At 37.9% G+C, this 21,671-nt stretch overlaps 1 protein-coding gene across 1 annotated transcript in view; it reads left to right on the top strand.

Moving 5' to 3' along the window:
- The window catches only part of ATAD2 (ATPase family AAA domain containing 2), a 63,851-nt gene extending 52,233 nt beyond the window's left edge, over window positions 1–11,618 (top strand). The window contains exons 21-28 of the mRNA XM_070382438.1: window positions 859–1,055; window positions 1,562–1,721; window positions 3,707–3,829; window positions 3,948–4,091; window positions 5,405–5,782; window positions 7,692–7,825; window positions 8,685–8,813; window positions 9,821–11,618. Coding sequence (XP_070238539.1) covers window positions 859–1,055; window positions 1,562–1,721; window positions 3,707–3,829; window positions 3,948–4,091; window positions 5,405–5,782; window positions 7,692–7,825; window positions 8,685–8,813; window positions 9,821–9,865 — 1,310 coding nt within the window. The 3' untranslated portion in view covers window positions 9,866–11,618. The remainder of the gene's footprint in view (window positions 1–858; window positions 1,056–1,561; window positions 1,722–3,706; window positions 3,830–3,947; window positions 4,092–5,404; window positions 5,783–7,691; window positions 7,826–8,684; window positions 8,814–9,820) is intronic.
- Window positions 11,619–21,671: the final 10,053 nt, after the last annotated feature.

Raw genomic sequence — 21,671 nt, 5'->3', positions numbered from 1 at the left:
AAGGGGCCCCTTCCAGGACTGCTACTGCCAGGGACCCCAAGCCATGGCCCACCATACCTCCACAGGAGACACTTAACACTAGCAGGTAGGTCTGGTTCAATCTCCTGTGGCGTTACTGCTCCTTTCCCCTGGATCGTGGCATGCACAAGATTTTGTTCGTGCCCTCCAAGAGTGGAATCTGTTTTCCTCAGTCCTGTGGGGAAATCCCCCTGGCCTTCAAAGTCAGATTCCCTTGGGATCCCCCATCCTTTTGCTGGATCCTCAGGTTGGAAGGCCTGACGTGAGGCTTAGAACCTTCACAACAGTAGGAGAACTTCTTTGGTATTATTGTTCTCCAGATTGTGGGTTGCCCACCTGGAAGGTACGGGCTTTGATTTTATCGTGTTTGTGCCCCCTCCTACCATCTTGTTTCAGCATCTTTGTGTCTGGACGTGTGGTATCTTTTTTTGGCGGTTCCAGCGTTCTCCTGTCAGTGGTTGTTCAACAGGTAGTTGTGACTTTGGTGCTCTTGCAGGAGGAGATGAGAGTACGTCCTTCTACGCCGCCTTCTTGAGGATGACATTTTTCGTAATTAGGATATTCTTGTCCTGAAAATAGGCATTTTCAAGATTTTAATAGCCTCTTAAATGATTTTTAAATGATAATGACTCAGCAATTCATATTCCCAGTTACAAACTGCCAATTACTGCTGGAAGAGATGTAGAGGTTGAGATTATTGTAGCACTTTAGTATTCCAAATCCCCTGGTTCCTGACAGATAGAAGGAGGATAATTCCTGAAAGCTTGTCTGCTTGGTGTACTAAATTTTGTCACCCTTGATCTGGTGGGAGAGCAGTAACTAACTTCCATTCACGTAAAGTTTTGCAGGCCCTGGAGGTACTCCCTGTGGCACCACCACCTGAGCCAAGACCACTGACAGCAGAAGAACTGAAACGACTAGAAGAACAAGAGGAAGATACATTTAGAGAACTGAGGATTTTTTTAAGAAATGTTACACATAGGCTTGCTATTGACAAGCGATTCAGAATATTTACTAAACCTGTTGACCCTGATGAGGTATTAATTTAGTCTTTGGATCAGAATGCTTCAGACTTAGAGAATATTTGAACAGTTTTATGTGTGTCCCTCTGTACACTCTGAACTTGCTTTCTTATTTGGAAGCACATAGAGGCTTCAGGAGTTACGTAAGGCGTTTTCCTTTCCTGCAGAGCATAGACAATTAACTTTGCCCAACTCAAATGTTCTAGAAGTAACTTGAGAATGTCTCAATGCTACATGACATTCCTGTGACCTTCACAGTAAAGAATGCGGTCCTAAGTTGGCATTGAAGGGTGGGTGGCATTTGGATGAGCAAAGAGGCTTAAGGTGTTACTGGAGATACAGGTGCCCAAGAATGAGAATGAATACAAAACAAAAGCCACCTTAAATACAGTTTCATATTAATATATTTTCATTATCTCTTACGTATATATTTTCTCCTGTTTTGCCTGGCAGAAAAACTTGACTCAAATTTTTCAGTGTTCAGAGTTAGTTTGTGATTTGGTCATTTGTTTGAATTTTAGGTTCCTGATTATGTCACTGTAATAAAGCAACCAATGGACCTTTCATCTGTAATCAGTAAAATTGATCTCCACAAGTATCTAACTGTGAAAGACTATTTGAGTGATATTGATCTGATCTGTAGTAATGCTTTAGAATACAATCCAGATAGAGATCCTGGAGGTGAGCATTTGGTGGGTTTTGTTTTATTTTGTTTTGTTTTTTTAACCTCAAGGAGTGGAACGAGGGCTGCTAACACTTAGTGAAGGGTGATTTTATACTTGGTGCTATATTAGAAGCATTTTACACTCACAGTGCCATTCAGTCCTAATGAAACACAAAACTGCATAACAATTTAGCTTGTTCTTATTTGTCAATGTTCTTTCTCAAAGTAGGAAAATAAAAAGTCTGTAATAAGTTTGAAAGGATTTTTTTAATTAAGACCATTACAATTTTTATTAACAACAAAGTAATATAATACTCGGTAACAGACTAAGTCCCCCATTTCCCTTCTCCAAAGGTAAGTGTAAGTAAGTGTTAGTTGCTCAGTCATGCCCAACTCTTTGGGACCCCATGGACTGCAGCCCCCTAGGCTCCTGTGTCTATGAGATGTTCCCGGCAATGGTACTGGAGTGGGTTGCCATTTTCTTCTCCAGGAGATCTTCCCAACCCAGGGATCGAACCCAGGTCTCCTGCACTGCAGGCAGATTCTTTACCAACTGAGCTACAAGGAAAGCCCATCTCCAAAGGTGGATGCTGTTAAGTTTAGGGCTATCTTTCCAGACCTTTTCTGTGCATAGAATGTATCCACAATCTACTGCACCTACACAGGCTATTAAATAAAATGTATAAAGTAAGAGATTTTTAGGTGATAGATTTGTTTATATGTATAATGACATATTCAAATATCTATATAAACTTACTGATTTCCAAAAAAATACTCTTTTAGGTTCTTTTTCTTAGCTTCTTGCTTTGTGAATGCCCTATCCTTAACTGTGTTGCTTGATAATTTTTTTTAATAGTTCTATTTCCTGCGTTGAGTCTCTTACATTGGTATTCTGTTTTTAAATTTGTCATGCTTAAAAATTAGATTGATTTCCACCACTGAGACTTTACCCAACGATGTAAAAGCCCACTGTTCTTCCCTCACCAGTCTTGTACCCCACCTTCCCTAGGCTCTGTCCCACAGGTCAGAGTTCTGGAGGTAGCAGTGGGCAACAGGCTGCCAAGTTGGGAAAACCCCTTAATTGTAGAAAGAAGGAAGCTTCTCCTGGAGGAAGTAGGCTTCTTCTGTTTCCTTGCAGTCATGCTGCTGCTGCTTCCTGTTCTGACCATTCTGACAAATGTAAAATTATTTCAGGGCAGTGGTGTTCACACTTGAGATAGCACCAACATCTCCTTCAGGACATGCTAAGGTGCAGCTGGCTGGGCCCCACCTCCGCAGGTTTTGATTCTTTAGATTCAGGACTGGAGAATGTGCATCCTGACAAATTCCCACATGGTGCCAAGGCTACTGCACTGAATGAACTTGGCCCGGGCTTTCTTCAGGTCATGTTAGAAGCCCCCGGCAGCATCACTTCTGCTGTAACAGCCCTTCCTGTCTGCTGTAAACTGAATGTTATTTGAATGCTGCAGCATCCTCCTGCCCTGTGAGGGGACTGATCCAGCTGTTCAAGCAAATTTACATTCACTTATGATCTGCCTTTCTTTACCTTGAGACATATTCCAGTTCATGGCACTTAGACTCAGTTTAGGATTTTTTTGCAGTGCTTCCTAGGTAGTGTTGCTGTTTCATTGTCTTTGTTTAGTTCCTCAGTCAGTGTCGTAACATCCTCTGTATCTCTTCCAAAATTGTTTTACATCCCCGGTTCACTCATGAACCTGATAGCCTTCCTTGCTGTTTTTGTGTCATTGTATTGTTGTTTAGTTTTGCTGTTGACTGATTCTTAAATTTTCCTTGGTGTTTCAAAGGGATTTAGCTAGGAATCAAATGTCCAGAACATTAGATGAGCATCAAAACCAGAAATAACACAGTTCCAGTAACTTACTATTCATGGTGGAAGTAAAAAACAAATTCTAACAGCTATAATCTTAGCCCAACATGTAAAATTAATTTTTGTTGAATTATTAGAAGGAAAGCATTTTAAAATTCTTTCTTTATTCCATAGATCGTCTTATTAGGCATAGAGCCTGTGCTTTAAGAGATACTGCCTATGCAATAATTAAAGAAGAACTTGATGAAGACTTTGAGCAGCTTTGTGAAGAAATTCAGGAATCTAGAAAGAAGAGAGGTAGGAAAATGATTTGACATCAGAAAGAGATGCTTTAAATGTATTGAGTACTCATAATTCTCCATGTAATTTTTATATCTGAAAATTTTATTTGATATTCCGCATGTCTATTTATAAGGTTGTAGCTCTTCCAAATATGCCCCATCTTACTACCATGTAATGCCAAAGCAAAATTCCACTCCTGCTGGTGATAAAAAATCAGATCCAGAGCAAAGTGAAAAGCCAAACAGGCCCAGTACTCCTATGGCTTGCAGCACTCCTGGTAAGTGCATTTGGGTGATTTTTACTTAGGAAACTCTAGCCTTTACTCTCTTCTGATGCTGTTTACTTTTCTCCCTCAGTTTCCTTTGTCTATATTGATGCCACTCGTTACATTGATTTCATTTCTATTAAGGCAACTTTGCATTCTTTAAATAAATCCATGCTTGCCGTGAGGTACCATTTGCAATCCCAATTCACCTTTCAGTTTACAGTCTAATTGTGGGTTGACTTGATTTGAAACTGATTTTTGCTTCCTATAATCCTAATCTATTTCCTGTTCCCTCTTTATTCTTAGGGTATAACTCCACAGAGTACCCACCCAAATTCTGTGGGTTTTCCAAGGCCTCTTCCTTGGCAGGCTCCTAATTCCAGTTTTTGCTTTTAAAGTTCTGTGAATATCAGACTGTCCTCAGCTTCTTAGCCTCTCAGCTGTTCATCTGTTTTCCAAGATTTGGGTGCCATAATTCCTCAGTGCTTTTAAACAGAATGTTCATAAAAACTATTCATACTAGCCCAACTAATGCTGATCAACAGTAGAATGGAAAAATATGGATTATTATACAGAAGTGAGAATTATTAAACTTCACGTAAATACAACACTATGGATAACTTTCCCAAATATGAGATTGCAGAGTGGTTATACTGTGTCTAGGCAGAATTTTTAATCTCTGTGTACCATAGTTTCTTCATCTGTAAAATGATGTTGAGGAATGGTAGCACACCTGATCGGGTTAAAGTGGAATTTCAATGAGTCAGCACATATGAAGGCCTTAGAAGAGTTCCTACTTCATGGTAAGCACTTGATAAGTGTAGGGTGTTTTTAGTCTTGCCCTTTCTTCAGTTCATTCCTCATACTACTGCCAAAATTGCCTTTGCAATATGTGCATTAAAAAATTCACACCATTGTTGGAGTTTCCTGAAATGGAAGGGAGGTTCAAGAGGGTGGGGATATATGTATACCTATAGCTGATTTCATGTTTGACAGAAAACAACAAAATTCTGTAAAGCAATTATCCTTCAATTAAAAAATAAGTTAATTAAACAAAAAAATTCATGTCTTTCCCCTCCTTAAAATTATTGAACTTTTAAAAAAATTATTCAGGATGAAATCCAAATTCCTTAGAATAACAGGTCATTGCCCGCTTTCTGCCTTCTTACAGTACTACTTTTGTTCATCTATTCCAGCCATACCATACTGTGGTGATATCTCAGATTTTCCTCTTAATATCTCAGGAGGTATTTTTTCCTCCACTTAACTTAGACTTTAAAAAGTTGTTGAATGTTCTCTTATTCTTTTTCTTAAATTCTTTGAAGCTCAGTTGAAGAGAAAAGTCCGCAAAAAATCAAAGTGGTACTTGGGCACCATAACAAAACGAAGGAAGATCTCACAGGCAAAAGATGACAGCCAAAATGTCACAGGTGACAAAATTGAGAGTGATACAGAGGAAAATCAAGATACAAGTGTAGACCACAATGAGACCGGAAACACAGGGGAGTCTTCAATGGAAGAAAATGCCTCTGAAAGCAAAATAGAATTAGAAAATAACAATTCAAGTCCTTGCATTGAGAATGAACCTGAAGAATCTGGAAAGACTACAGCATGTACAGAATTGAGGAAAGATAAGATTGCTTGTAATGGAGATGCTTCTAGCTCTCGAATAATAGACATTTTCGATGAAAATGAAACAAAAGGTAAGTCTCAGTGAAGCAACTTACTAATTTTAAAAGATGTTTCATTCAGGGTTCTTTAACAGTTAATTGCATCTCAGTTTACTCTTTTTCCATGTTTTTCAGAGTACAAGAGTTAATTAAGGAAGATGGCGTTATTTTATTTAATAAGATTAAATTATTAGTATTAAATAGTAATAAGATATCATTATTTTATTAAATAACAGTAAATGACTGTGGTTAAAAGCACACTGCAGTGGGACTTCCTGGTGGTCCAGTGGCTGAAACTGTGTTCCCAGTGCTGGCAACCCCGGTTTGATCTCAGGACAGGAACTGATCCCACATGCCACAACTAAGACCTGGCGCAGCCAAATAAGTAAACCCTTTTCAAAAAGCACAGTATAGCATCACACAGACCTGGATTTGAGCCTCGAGCCCCACTGCTTAGTAGCTTGTGACCTTGGTTAAGATTCTTGCCCCATCAGCCTCAGCTTTCTCATTTGCAAGACTGGGGGTAGATAGTGCTGGGTAATAAGATATTCTGAGGATTGAATAAAGTAATCCAGATAAAGCATGTGGCAAAGTGCTTGGCTATACAATTTTTAAAACCTGGCAGGATACCCTGTCATTTTTAAGCAGGATAAGCAGTTTCCTGTGATTTCTTGCTGAGTGATGTGAAACAACTGTTACTCACCCCCATCATTCCTCTATCCCTATTGTAGGTCCCAGATCATTTATACTGTATTTATTCTGACGGTCCTGCTCCCAAAGATTTTCATTTAGAATTGTCTTCTGTCTGCATCTTCTTGAACCTTTGGCATTAGATTTGTTTGGTTTTTGGAAAAGCCAAACATTTAGTCTTACAAAGCAAAAAGAAGGGTAACAAGGTCAAAAATTTGTTTTGGTCAAAAACAAGTATTGGCTAAGTTAATGAGACTGGTTTCCTTCAGTGGCCTATATGGTTAATCTTTTTCGAGGACTAGAAATGAGTTCTAGTGTGTTTGAGTAATCTTAGAATGGTTTAGGATATATCCTTTTGAATGTGGATATTTAAAATGTTAATCCTCTGACTAAAATTTTGTATGTTCTATTTAAGTTCAACATTTATTTTTGTTTTATCATTATCTTTTCTAAAAGAACACTATTTAGTGAGACCAGGCATCTATTTACACTTGTCAGGGGATTTGGGTTGTTGTCCTGGCCCTTAGAATGGTTAGGTATATTGACCTTAGAAAAACCTCTTCACTTTTCTTTGGCCTTGTTTTTTCACCTCTTAGTTAAGTAGATTGTTATAAATCAGGGATAGGCAAACTTTATCTGAAGGGCCAGATAGTCACAACTACTCAATCCTGCTGGAAAAGCCATATTGACACCCTTAATGTAAAGTGGGTGTGGTTGTGTTCTAATAAAACTTGAATTATGGCAGTAGACCAGATTTAGCTTCTGTGTAGTAGTCTGTACTGAAGTTCCTTCCAGCTCTTAAATATCATTGATTTTTTTTTTTTTTTTTTTTTACGTGCTACACAGCATGCGGGAATCTTAGTTCAATCCCAATGACCAGGGATTGAACCTGTGCCCCCTGCAAGAGAAGCTCAGAGTCCTAAGCATTGGCTTGCGTATATGCATGCTCAGTCTTTGTGACCCTATGGACTGTAGCCTGCCAGGCTCCTCTGACTATAGGATTCTCCAGGCAAGAATACTGGAATAAGTTGAATTTCCTTCTCCACCTAACCACTGGACTGCCAGGCAATTCCCTGTCCTTAATTTTTGAGTGTGTAAATGGTAGCATCTTAATCTTACAGCAGAGTTAATAAATGAGAACAGGGATTTGTGTTTAAGTAAATATGTCCTGCTGCTTAATCAGCCTAATGTTTATTTAGGCATTATAAAATGTCTGTGAAACAGACAAATAATAATTATTTTTTCATTCTAGAAATGTGTGTTCTGCGAATGACTCGAGCTAGACGTTCCCAAGTAGAGCAACAGCAGCTCATCAGTGTTGAAAAGGCTTTGGCAATTCTTTCTCAGCCCACACCCTCACTTGTTGTGGACCATGAGCGACTGAAAGTATGTAAATTAAAGGCACAGTGCTTTCATTGTATGAATTAGAAACATAACTTGCCAAAAGCGGGATTATAATAGTACATTATTGCAATTTGGCTTGCAATAAATATATTTTATAGAAGGATAAACTTGGTATAGTTTGATGTTACCAATGAAACTCTGTAACTTTCATTAAGGCAGTGATTGAAGATGACTAGTGTATTAACGTTACTGTTTTGACATATTAATACTTGTCTATACCACGTATCCCATACATTGTTTGTATGACCATACTTATGACCATTTTAGTTGGTTTTTACTTAACCATGGTTGCATGTTTTTGTTGACTACAAGGCAATGGAATATCATGATAGGACAAGACTTGAAGAATCACAGAAATTCAGTAGGTCCATTTCAGTCATGAGAAAAAACCCTCATCAGATGAAAAACCTTTTTTGAAGAAAAGAACCCTGAAGTGGTGCAGTAGATCATCATTTATGTCCTGTCTCTTTTTGTTTCACATAACAATTAATTCTAGCGTATGTTAATCATAGTGACATAAAATATTCTACAAAAATGCCTTTTCTCTTGGTAGTCTAGTTTGAGATTATTTTTTAACTTGTCTGAAGAGATTGATGGCTATAATAGAAATTGGCAACCTCTTCAGCTGTAGTTTTTAGGATGAGAGGCCAGAGTCATAGAATGTTGATAAAGGTAGCTTGCAGTTGAATGTCAGAACCACTGTTAGAGACTGCAGTGTCTTATCATATGACTTGATCTGCCCTTTCTGTGGCTTATATGCTAAAAATGTCCCCAAATCTTCAAAACTAAAATGTCTCTGGGAATTTCTCTCACATATGTAAACACTTATGTTTTCTTTTAGAATCTTTTGAAGATTGTTGTTAAAAAAAGTCGAGAATACAATATTTTTCAGTTGGAAAATTTATATGCTGTAATCAGCCAATGTATTTATCAGCATCGCAGGGACTATGACAAAACAGCACTCATTCAGGTAAACTCATCTATATGAGAAATTAACTGATTATAAAAATTTCTAAATACCATTTTTTAATGTGTGGGATTATGAACTATTTCTAGGTACAACCATGTTTTGTACTTTTTAAAATCTAGCACCTAAATTAGCTTGTGTTTGTTTAATAAGCAGTGGAACATTGAAGTATCTATAAACTATGAAAAATCTTTTTTGTGTGTGTATGAATGAAGACATATAGCTCATTTTTAAGACAGACTTAAGATAGGCCTATTTGTCTTTATTTAATCTGTTTTATAGTGGATGTGTGTGCTTAGTCACTGTTGTGTCCAACTCTTGGTGACCCCATGGACTGTAGCCTGCCAGGCTTCTCGTCCATGAGATTCTCCAGGCAAGAGTACTGGAGTGAGTTGCCATGCCCTCCTCCAGGGCATCTTCCCAACCCAGGGATCGAACCCAGGTCTCCTGCATTGCAAGGCGGATTCTTTACCATCTGAGCTACCAGGGAAGCCCTTATAGTAGATATTCGAGTCCTAATGTTTAAAAATAGATATTGACTAATACCTATATAGGATTTCATATATATATATATATATACACACACACACACAACTCAAGCTACTACCTACTATATACCTACTAGTATGTAATATATATAGTATTTAGTATATGTAATAAAGTATACTGTGGTATCTATATAGTATAAATATATGTAACTGTATAACCTATAAACTTTTAATATCTGTAAGTACACCAGTGCCTTGGTTAATAACTATATGAATTTAATGTAAGATGAAAGCATCTCAGACTTTAATTCAAAAGGGATTTAAATAATGAAGTCCCATCAGTGTTAACAGTCTATGTGATAGTCATAAATACTGAACAAAATTTGTTTCTCTCTCAGTTATATACATGGATAATGATGTCCTTAAGGTTGTTCACTGCAAAAGAAAACCAGCAATGGAGTAATGTTCTTTAGTGTTTTCTGCATTGAAACTTACTGTTTTTCCCTCCTATCTTTTATCTAGAAAATGGAACAAGAAGTAGAAAACTTCAGTTGCTCCAGATCATGATGTCATGGTACCAAGTATTTTTTATATTCAGTTCCTATTTAATTCACCTTTGTCGTGTTAACATAACTGATGCAAGATGAAATCCTGAATCTCTAAAGAAAAGAGTAAAATAGTAATTAAAAATATTTAAACTTTTCTGGTATTTATATACATGTGTAAGATAAATTACAGAGATAACTGATAAATATTTGATTGAACAAGTCATTGTAGTAATACTATTACTATTGTTATCGGTAAAGTGTGGCCAACTCCTAATAAAGTTTATTTTGATAATTAATGTTTATGACACTTAGGAGCAATTAGTGACACTGATAGTTTTTGTTTTAAGCACTTTTAATTTTATCCTTCCTAAAAATAGTTTATTGTGTCAGACTAGAAACTACTTAACCATTGTGTCTTTGCCATCGTTTCTGCCTTTAGCATTCTCTGCAAATTCACTTAAAAGCTCGTGCTTGAGTCATGATTTGCAGAAGGTCCCCTGAACAACTTCTAGGTGAACCGCAGTTCTGTACTTGAATATCAAAATTAATGCTTTTTAGATAAACATTTTTTATCATTTAATTTGGATTAATAAAAAATTTTAAATTTTTTTGTTTTACTTTTATGATTATACATACAACAAATGTATTAACGACTACTTTGTTAAATATCTTTTTAACAATGCAAAGTTTTTATATATGAAAGCTATTTATATCCTTCTTAGGCTGTATTCTATAGATACCTTTTGTATACAATTATATAAATGTAAATATTATGAATTTTGTATTAATGATACCAAAAATGCATTTCTTAAAGCAATAAAAGCATTCACCACCATGCATTTCCCCCTTCCCCCATTTTATTTCTTTTTCTTTGAGACATTCTAGTATTACTTTACAAAACGTCTTTTGAAGGGAATAGGGGATAATGATCTCGTGAGAGATTCTGGATTCCAATACAGTTTCTGAGTTAAACTGCTTTTTGTTGTTGTTTTATCTGGATATTTTATTTAAAGGCTTCTAAAACTCAATAATTCAGATACCTTAATTAGTAGATACTGTCTTATGTAATGCATAATGGAATGCTGCTGCTACTGCTACTGCTAAGTTGCTTCAGTCATGTCTGACTCTGTGCAGCCCTATAGACGGCAGCCCAGCAGGCTCCGCCGTCCCTGGGATTCTCCAGGCAAGAACACTGGAGTGGGTTGCCATTTCCTTCTCCAATGCATGAAAGTGAAAAGTGAAAGTGAAGTCGCTCAGTCGTGTCTGACTCTTAGCGACCCCATGGACTGCAGCCTACCAGGCTCCTCCGCCCATGAGATTTTCTAGGCAAGAGTACTAGAGTGGGGTGCCATTGCCTTCTCCGAATGGAATGCTAGTCACTGAAAATATTTAAGTGTATGTATATTCCTGGATTCACACACACACGTCTTCATTTTTAGTGAAATTTATTGTAACTTATTCTAGATTCATGCTTTTGTAACTAGGATTTTATTTTGTATGTATAGCTTCTGTAATAAATTGTAAAGGTAAAAATTGCTTCTCAATTCTGTTTCTTAATTATTTTATAATGTCCTAAAAATAATTCAGTGTGAACAAGTGCAAAAATCTGTCTTATTACTGTGCGTAATTTAAAATGCTATTGACACTGGAATGTATATATTCTTTAGTTACTAATCTGCTCCTGTCCTTTGCATGACTGTGTATACATGTGGAGAGTAATGTATCTACATTGCTGTGTAGGCTTTCAAAACCATGCTGAAATTGCAAACCTAGAATGTCTTTCTCTCACTTTTTTTTGCTTAAAAGTATAGTAAGGCTATTATATATATATATTATGTATATATTGTATATTTATGTTTTTATATAATCTGTTACATATTTTATACATAATATATACTATAAATTATATTTGTATATTTATATTTTATAATGTATATAAATTATACACATAATTTTATATTTTATTATATTTATATTTTATAATTTTATATTATGTATAAATTTTATATTTATGCATTATATTTTATAATATATATTTATATTTATAATATAAATTTTATATTTTATATATTTATATATTTTAAAATATATAAATAATCAGGCTATTATATATATATACTTATATATAAAAGTATAATCAGTAATTTAGACAGGAAAAAGAAATAGAAGGCATCCAAATTTAAAAGGAAAAAGTAAAACTATATTCACAGGTTATCTTACATATGGAAAACCCTAAAGTATCCACAAAATACTGGTTAGAGCTAATAAATTTGACAAAGTTGCAGGAAAGAAGATCAATATAGAAATCTGTTGTATTTCTGTATACTAGCAACAAATGATGCAAAAAAGGAAACTAAGAAATAAATTCCATTTACAATAGCATCTAAGTAAGACACCTAGGAATAAATTTAACCAAGGAGGTACAAACTTGTACACTGATAACTACAAAATGTTGCTAAAAGAAATTAAATAAGACCTAAGTAAATGGAAAGAGATCCTGTACTCCTGTATTGGAAGACTTGATGTTAAAATGACGGTATTTCCCAAAACAGTCTGCAGATTCCATGCAGTACATTTCAAAATCCCAATGGCCTTTTTGCAGAAATGGGAAAGTCAATCCAAAATTCATAATGAAACTGCAGGGGACCCTGAATAGCCAAAACAATCTTGAAAAAAGAAGAGGAAGTTGGAAGACTCGTACTTTTTATTCCAAACCTTACACAAAGTTACATTAATAAGACAGTGTGGTATTGGCATAAAGGATGGACATACAGATCAGTGGAATAGAGTTGAGAGTTCAGAAAGAAGTCTATATCTGTGGTCAGTTGATTCTAACAATGGTGCCCAGACTGTTCAATGGGGAGAGAATAGTGTCTTCAACAGATGGTGCTGGGGAAGCAATATTCACATGCCAAGGGATGAAGTTGGACTTCTACCCCACACCATATATAAAACTTAACACAAAATGGATAGAAGACCTAAATTAAGAGCTAAAATTCTTTAGATGAAAACAAGACCTCAAATTTGATGGTGATTTCTTAAATATGGCTCAAAAAATACTCGAGCAACTGAAGGAAAATCAAATTCATCAAAATTAAAAATGTTCATGGTTCTACATATAGTATCTATGTTACAATTATTACATAATTATGTAATTTAATATAATACTATCGTAAAACTTAACAAGAAAAAGACAATCCAGTAATGGCTGTTTATGATGACTTAACAGTTTTGAGGAGTACTGGTCAGATATTCTGGAAGATCCCCCTCTTTGGGAATTAGTCTGTTTTTCTCATGATTAGGTGGGGATTATGGGGGAGGAAGATCACAGAGGTAAAGTGATCATACGAAGGTTACTCTCGGTGTGAGTTATGACTCGATTGACCTTGACCACTTGGCAGAAGTAGTGTTTCTCTCCATTATGAAATTACTCTGGGTACTCTGTTCTGGAAGGTCACTGTGTAGCTCAGTCTTAGGAATGAGAAGTTATGTTCCGTCCCCCCCCCCCCACCCATTTTTTTTTAAACTGTTTCTACCAGCGATCCCTGTTAAGCGTGCACTGTGGAATCAACTGAGATTATTTGTCTCATTATCTTCTCTTCAGTACCAACCCCCTGCCATGTAACACACAGAATACATTTTTACTCAAAATAATGCAATTGAGAGATTGCATAATTCTATAATATCTATAGAATCTTACAAAGATTCTATAATAAAAGGGCCTTTACTAGGACTTAAGCATACAGTAACTATTTACTGATGAATATTATATGAGGGGTAAAAACTCCATTTTAATTGACCTATAGTTGATTTGTAATGTTAGTTTCATGTATACAGCAAGGTGATTCCGTTATATATGTTTATATATGTCTGTGCATCAGTGTTTTACTTTTTATCTGCTGCCTGGAAAATATATATGTATTTTTTTAAACATATATTTCTAGGGACTTCTCTGGTGGTCCAGTGGTTAAGATTCCTAGTGGTTAAGACTTCCAGTGCAGAGGGCATGGGTTCAGTCCCTGGTGGAGGAACTAACATCCCACATGCCACATGGCACAGCCAAAAAATATATTTATCAAATATATATATATAAGCAGAGAAGGGCAGAAGTGCTTTCAGCCCTTCCCTTCCAAAGGCCTTTCCCAGAAATTGTGCACACTTCCTTTTTTTTATCTCATTGGCTAGAACTTAAGTCACATGGCCACATTTTGTTGCAATGAAATAGAGAGAGGAAATAGCTGGAATTCCAGAAACTATCTTGGGGTTGTGAGGTGACCTTAATGATGGGAAGATTCAGGGACAATAGTGTTTTTAATGCTTAGGGTCTTCTTTAGGACTTGTTGCTTGTTGCTTATAGGAAGTAAAAGCTGAAAAAGTAAGGAACCACTGAGTCCTTGAACACACAGGTGGCGTGGCCAAATGGACTTAAAAGCTTTTCTTAGATGGTCTAGAGAAATGACCAGCTAGAGACAGAAAAGTCAAAAGAAAGACCTAGGAGGCATTTTTGTGAAGACTAAGACCTTGCTTAGTAATACTGTGCGTATTAAATAAGGTAATTCCACTGTGGCTTCCCCAGTGGCGCTGGTGGTAAGGAACCTGCCAGCCAATGCAGGAGGCATTAAGGGATGCGGGTTCAATCCCTAGGTTGGGGAGATCCTCTGGAGGAGGAATGCAGCAAGAGCTCCTGACTGGTTCGTTTTCTACTCCTCGCCCTCTGCCATCCATTCTCCACTTCAGTATTCTTTGAAGGAACTCATGTCTGATAGCATCGTTTTCTCATACTCACTGTTTCCCGTTACAGATCCTTTTTACGGCTCCCGCATCTCTCTCAGCTTTCTCTCCCCACTCTTCTAAGGTTCATGACACTCTAGCCACACTTAAGACTTTTTTCAGTTCTTTTTTTCTACCTCTGGGCTTTTTCATGTTATTGTTACTTGACTACCCTTCCTCTCCCCAGTGCATATCGAACTCCTACTTCTATCCTTTATTTTCATCATGAAAGTAACCAATTAAGAGAAGTTACCCCCTCCCAATCTAAATCCAGATTCTTATATTCATCTCATTTAATCCCTAATAGTCTTACATGACACTGATCATAATTTTTTACTATGTATTCTCTAATGTTTATTTAATATTTACCTCACCACAAGATCATAGGCTTTTTAAAGTTAGGAGCTAAGTTTGTTTCATTTTTATGATTATAGATCTAGCACTTACATAATAGGTTCATGCTGCTGCTAAGTTGCTTCAGTTGTGTCCAACTCTGTGCGACCCCATGGACTGCAGCCTACCAGGCTTCTCCGTCCGTGGGATTCTCCAGGCAAGAACACTGGAGTGGGTTGCCATTTCCTTCTCCATAATAGGTTCATAGTTGACACTAAATAAATATCACTTGACTTAATGATTACATAGTGGATGAAGAGAGCAGAACAGAGTAAGGAGCAGGACAGGAAGATAGGAAGTTACTAGAAATAGAGACCTCTGGGAGTTATGTGAGTGAAAGCCTGTAGTTCAGAAAAGCAGAGTGGAATCTAGCTAATAGCATCTAATTAAAAAAAAAAGTCATAATTTTAGGAGCTGCTTCTGTTAGGTTTATCCCATTTCAAGGTTATAAAAAGAGTTTTTCACTGCAGTTTTGCTAATAGTTGTCCACATATTGGGCATCCTCATGAAATTGAAACCCATCCAGTTATCGATTGTACAGTCTTAGCTTTGCACAGTCAGAAAAAGAAATTGAGGCTTAGATTACTAATTTACTCAGCTTCACAGATAAGTGGCAGAAGCAGGACTCCACTAGGTCTGTGTGATTGAAATCCATGTTCTTAATCACCTCCCCTGAACACACACTGTAGGTGCCCTACCTGTAGGCTCTTGGCATTCAGCGTTCTGCTTTGTGCCATTGTTGGCAGTCTGCACATACCTGTAGCCCCACCTGAGGATGTTCTCATGATCCATGCTGGATGAGGACTGAAAACAATACGACATTAACACCCTGGGAATAGTTGCCAACCAGACAAAGGCAGGGGCTTCCCTGGTGGTTCAGATGGTAAAGAGTCTGCCGGCAATGCAGGAGACCTGGGTTCAATTCCTGGATCTGGAAGATCCCCTGGAGAAGGAAACGGCAACTCACTCCAGTATTCTTGCCTGGAGAATTCCATGGACAGAGGAGCCTGACAGGCTGCAGTCCATGCGGTCGCAAAGAGTGGACTGAGTGACTAACATTTGCAGACAAAGGTAGGCAGGAGTCAGTGAATAAAACCCCAGCACCCTCACGTATGGGACAACTCTGAGGTGTGTTCTACCCTTTTAGTTCTCCATGAGGGTTGAGCCGTAGGTCTCAGTGCAGTAACGTGCTTGAAACTGACAATGAACTCCCTTTCTTTCTCTGTTTCACTTTGCTCCCCTGCCTTTACTTCTTGGCATTACCTCCCAAATAATCACTTCCTCACGTTCTTTATTCCACCTCTGCTTTAGGAAGAACACAACCTAAGACACTTGCTCCCTTTACAAAATAAAAGTAGAAAAATGCAAAATGCCCCAACAATAGCTATGAAATTTTTTTAGTTTTCCCAACAATTAGCAAACTCACAAGCCAACATTAATTTCCTCAATATTTTTGTGAAAGCCTAACCATTTCCTTTTCAGTTTTTTTCTCATTTTAAGGATTGTCTTAATTATCTTGTAGCAATGTTAAATTATGTTTTTACTCTGTTTTTAAGAGAAAAAGTCTGGAAGCTTCGTGTTTAGGCTATGTAATTTTAGTATGCAAAGGTTGGAATTGAAATCACTATATTTGAGCAGTCAGCCCTGCCAACATCTGAGCTCTGGCTGGGAGTCAGAGAATAGCACTTAACATGCAGTGAGAGGGCTCTTGGAATACTACTACCTTCAGAGCACAGGCCAAATCAAAATGATTTAAACATCCAAAAGATACGGGACTAAAACATTTAATGGATCAAAGAGTGCCAAACACGGGTACCCTGGACATGCAGACATTGTGAGCTGTAAGCATTGGTTTCAAGGCCTATTGTGAAACTTCAGCTGGCTTAAAGATAGACTTGAGGAGAAGGGGAGGGGGTGTGCTCATTGCAATAGATAATGTATTCATGAAATAATTTGGAAACTGATTACGTGTGATGAATCCTAATTATAGCTATTTACTGTGGTGAATATTTAGGAAAATCAAGGTCTCAAAAAAAGACTCTAGCTCCTGCTTTAATTATTTAGGAAGAAAAATAAGTTACTCCAATCTTATATACTGTAATTATTTCTTACATTCAGTTTACGTATTTTATATTTAGGACCACAGCATATGTCTCTCTTCTGTTTCTTCCTTAAATTTTTCTTAAGAGTCCTTGCCCACCCCACCAAGGAGAAAATGTAAATTACCACCATCACTCAGATGAATTCCCTAGTTTCTTCTGAACCTTCACCTCACAGCTGTTGCATGAAATACAGTCACTAGAGTATTAGCTAAATGAAAATGTCTATCTAAAATGACAGTTTTCTAATATTCTTATAACAAATAACTTTGCAGAATAAACAGATAATTAAACACATTTTTTTTTCCATCTGCAAATAGCTCATCTGGAATTACACCAGATGCTAATAGTGGTTAGGAAAGCAGAAACATGAATGAGTTCTTACCTCTATTTTTTTTTAAGTTTCTGTAAAATGATTATATTTCTTTGGCAGCAAAAATATTTATAAAAATGTAAAAGTTGCTTTTAAGCTATAATTCTTATTCTAGTTGTGAAAGTTAATATCTAATGAAAGGCAAAAAAGATCAGAAAACAAAACCTGTGTATCTTAAACTGAAAAATCACATATTTTATATATTGTTATATTGTCCCACTACTGTCTTTGGGCAAATATTTCCCAAAAAAGTTGTTAAAAGTCTGCAAATCCCATCTGTGCAATCAGAAAGAAAGCTCTTAACCTATTTAACCTTTGGGTACATGCATTATATAAGCCTAGCAGTTTACCACTTTGCTGGCTGCAAACTGTATACCTCATCCAGTTATGAAACAGGAGGCAAAGAAATATGTAAGCAGGAAGTAAGTTACAAAATATCTGAGCTAGCTACAAAATGACTGAAAAATTGACAATGTAAAGTCCAAGCTAATTGATCACATTTTCAATTTATATCATTCATCTTTTTTTTTTATATCATTCATTTTTAAGATGAGATAGTGATAGTTAATGGCACCCCACTCCAGTACTTTTGCCTGGAAAATCCTGTGGACGGAGGAGCCTTGGTGGGCTGCAGTCCATGGGGTCGATAGAGTCAGACACGACTGAGTGACTTCACTTTCACTTTTCACTTTCATGCATTGGAGAAGGAAATGGCAACCCACTCCAATGTTCTTGCCTGGAGAATCCCAGGGACAGGGAAGCCTGGTGGGCTGCCGTCCATTGGGTCGCACAGAGTCGGACACGACTGAAGCGACTTAGCAGCAGCAGTGATAGTTATAAACTACATTACAAATGACAAGACACAACTTGGAGATGTTATTAAGATTTTTAACATTGTAGTTATCTTTGGCTGCACTGGGTCTTTGTTGCTGCGTGTGGGCTTGCTCTAGTGCAGCGAGCAGAGGCTACTCCCTAGTTGCGGTTCACAGGCTTCTCACTGCGGTGGCTTCTCTACTTACAGGGCACAGGTTCTAGGACATGAGGGCTTCAGTAGTTGTGGCACGTGGGCTCAGTGGTTGTGGTGCAAGGGCTTAGTTGCTCTGTGGCATGTGGGATCTTCCAGGATCAGGAATCGAACCCACCCCCCCTGCATTGGCAGGCGGATTCTTAACCACTTGACCACCAGGGAAGTCCTTATTAGGATATTTTAATCATAGTCATGAGGGCAGGGACTGTATGTCTTGTCCAGTTAATATTTGCTGAATTTATATATTTATGTGTCCTAAAACCTATAAGGCACTAGGATAGATTAAAAACAAATAAACAAGAATGAGATATGTCCTGCTCCCTACAGGATGGGCAAAGTGGTGAAGTTACATGTTAACACACCTCAGTTACCTTATACATCAGTAAAGAATATGTGTTTGCCTTCATCATTCATTGTATAGGACAGACTATAGGCTTCACTGCAGTGGAGAAGCAGAGCCTATGGAGTGGAGTCAAACGTGAGCTTCAGTCCTCTTGAACATGTTCTCCAAACGTGATGCCTTTTGTTCCAGTAACATGGCAGGGAGTTTGCTGCTCACCAAAGTGTCCTTGTGCTCCCCTTTTCTTGTGCTAGGGCTCATAAAAGAACCATAAGCAGAAGGGCCGTGTGTCGCTTCTAAACCAAAGCTTTTAATAACTGGTGGGTATCTCTCTTCCTTCTGCCTCAGCACCTTAGAAGATGTATATTCCAAGTGATAAATGAGCCAAAGAGAGGAAGCAGCCTGGATCCCTGAGTCACCATTTGGTGGGAGTTGCCCCAGAGAGTCACTAAGAACTACAAGAAACCTTGAAGAATAATCAATGTCGTTACATATTAAATTTTTAAGTATTTATGTTTGTTTAGTTATTTGGCTGCACCGGGTCTTGGATGTTCCATGCAGAATCTTTAGTTGTGGCATGTGGGATCTAGTTCCCCAACCAGAGATTGAACCCTAGCCCCCTGCTTGAACTCTTGGTCCCGATCCTTCAACTCTGAGCATTGGGAGCTCAGCGTCTTAGCCACTGGACCACCAGAGATGTCCCAGTCATTATATGTTAACAGAGGTATTTGGATTTGTTACAGCAGCAAAACTTAGTCTGTTCTGACAAATAGAGGTAAAAGATTCAGATGATGGGTTCTTAAGCCCATGATGGAAGAATCAGTTTGAAGGCAAGACTATGAGATACACTTTTTAAAAGTAGCCCCAAATTGGGACTTCCCTGGCCATCTAGGGGTTAAGACTCCTCACTTCCAATTTGAGGAGCACAGTTCAATTCCTGGTCAGGGAACTAGGATCCTGCATGCCTCATGGCGTGGCCAAAAGAAAGCCAAAATGGATGTGTCTTTCTGAAGTCTTTCACTTCACAGTGGGAAAGACCTGACCAACCTCCAGACCTAGCCTAGCCAGTCCTTGCTACCCAGTATTTATTTATTTATTTTTGGCTGTGCTGGGTCTTCATTACTGCACGTGGGGTTTCTCTAGTTACAGCAAGAGGCAGTGTGTTGCAGTGCACAGGTTCTCATTGCAGTGGAGTTTCATGTTTCAGAGCTCAGGTTCTGGAGCACAGGCTTTACTAGCTGCAGCTGGCAGGCTCTGTTGTGGCAAGTGGAATCTTCCTGGATCAGGGATCAAACCTGTGTTCACTGCATTGGCAGGCAGATTGCTAACCACTGGAATATCAGATAAGTCTTACCCAATATTTAAGCCAGAATAAACTTTTGTCTCTGCAACTTGTAGGATTTGATCAAAATGATCTTGAGCTTCAGTCTCCTTGTCTATAAAATGGGTCATATCGTACTGTACTCATAAGATTGTTCTGAAAGTAAATTGTATTGCGAAGCACTTAGCTCGGGGCCTGGCAGGTAGAGGTGCTTCACAAGATTTATTTCCCTCCCCTGTCCTTTATCTGAGGCCAGTACTTCTCCACACTGACTGCATTTTAAAATCATTTGGGAAGCTTTAAGGAAAAAACCAACCTGTATCCCACCCTAAACCAGATAATCAGAATCTGTAGAGGTGAGGCTGGGGCACAGACATTTTTAGAAAGCACCAGGTGAGGGATTTCTCTGGTGGTCCGTGGGCAAAGACAGCAGTCCCAAGGCGGGAGGCCTGAGTTCAATCCCTGGTCAGGGAACTAGATCTCACATGCGAAACTAAAGATCCTGCATGCCACAGCTAAGACCCAGCGCAGCCAAATAAATGTTTAAAAAAGAAACACCAGGTGATTGTGGTGTTGAGCCAGAGTTGAGAATGATTGCCTTAGGCAATGTGTAAACCAACTATTTGGTTACACATAATTTAAAATAAAGCCTTAATAATTAAAAAAAAAAAAACCTTCAAACAATACCAGAATGACCACTTCACAGACTTGGAGCTTTAAAAAGGCTTATTTATAAATGACAGACACAAAGAGTCAGTAAGTAGTTGCTAGATGCTCTCAGGGTCTGAAGGGCATTCTGATAAGCCCAGTGATGTTGCAATGGAAAGAATGGGCTCAGATACCATTTCTGTTGTTTATAGTGATGACTTTTTCTGTTGTTACGGGCTGAACTGTGTGTCTCTCTGAATTCATATGTTGAGGTCCTAACCCCAGTACCTCTGAATTTGTATCTGGAGTCTTTGAAGAGGGAATTAAAGTGAAGTTTTTAGAGTGGGCCCTAATCCTATATGATTGATATCCATATTAGAGAGGGTGTTTTTTTTTTTTTTTTTTTTTACATGGCACGGCATTCCAGATCTTAACTCCCTGACCAGGGATCAAATCTGTGCCGCGCTCAGTGGAAGCACAGAGTCTTAACCAGTGCCAGGGAAGTCCTATAAGAGGAATCTGAACACAGATATGTACAGATGGAAGATGACAGGAATTCACTGGGACAAGACACCCGTGATCTTGATCTTGAACTTACAGCCTCTGGAACGTGAGTAAAAGAAATCTCTTGTTTAAGCCACCCAGTCTGTCCTCCTTTATTGCAGCAGCCCTACCAAACTAGTGTACCTGTGTTACAGCTAAAGTGTGTAGTCGGTTTTTGGTGAGTGGGTGGGAGAAATAGCCACACTGCCTCTGTTTTAATAAGAGATGTTCGGAGAGAAGATGGGTTTTTGTAAGCCCTTGAACTTGAGTACTTCGACTATTTGATGTTATATTTATGTTAGTCGCGCCAG

This window comes from Bos mutus, chromosome 14 (assembly GCF_027580195.1).
Source record: "Bos mutus isolate GX-2022 chromosome 14, NWIPB_WYAK_1.1, whole genome shotgun sequence".
Classification (NCBI taxonomy): domain Eukaryota; kingdom Metazoa; phylum Chordata; class Mammalia; order Artiodactyla; family Bovidae; genus Bos; species Bos mutus.
The sequence above is the reverse complement of the archived record's forward strand: the minus strand, read 5'-3'. Positions and strand labels throughout refer to the sequence as shown.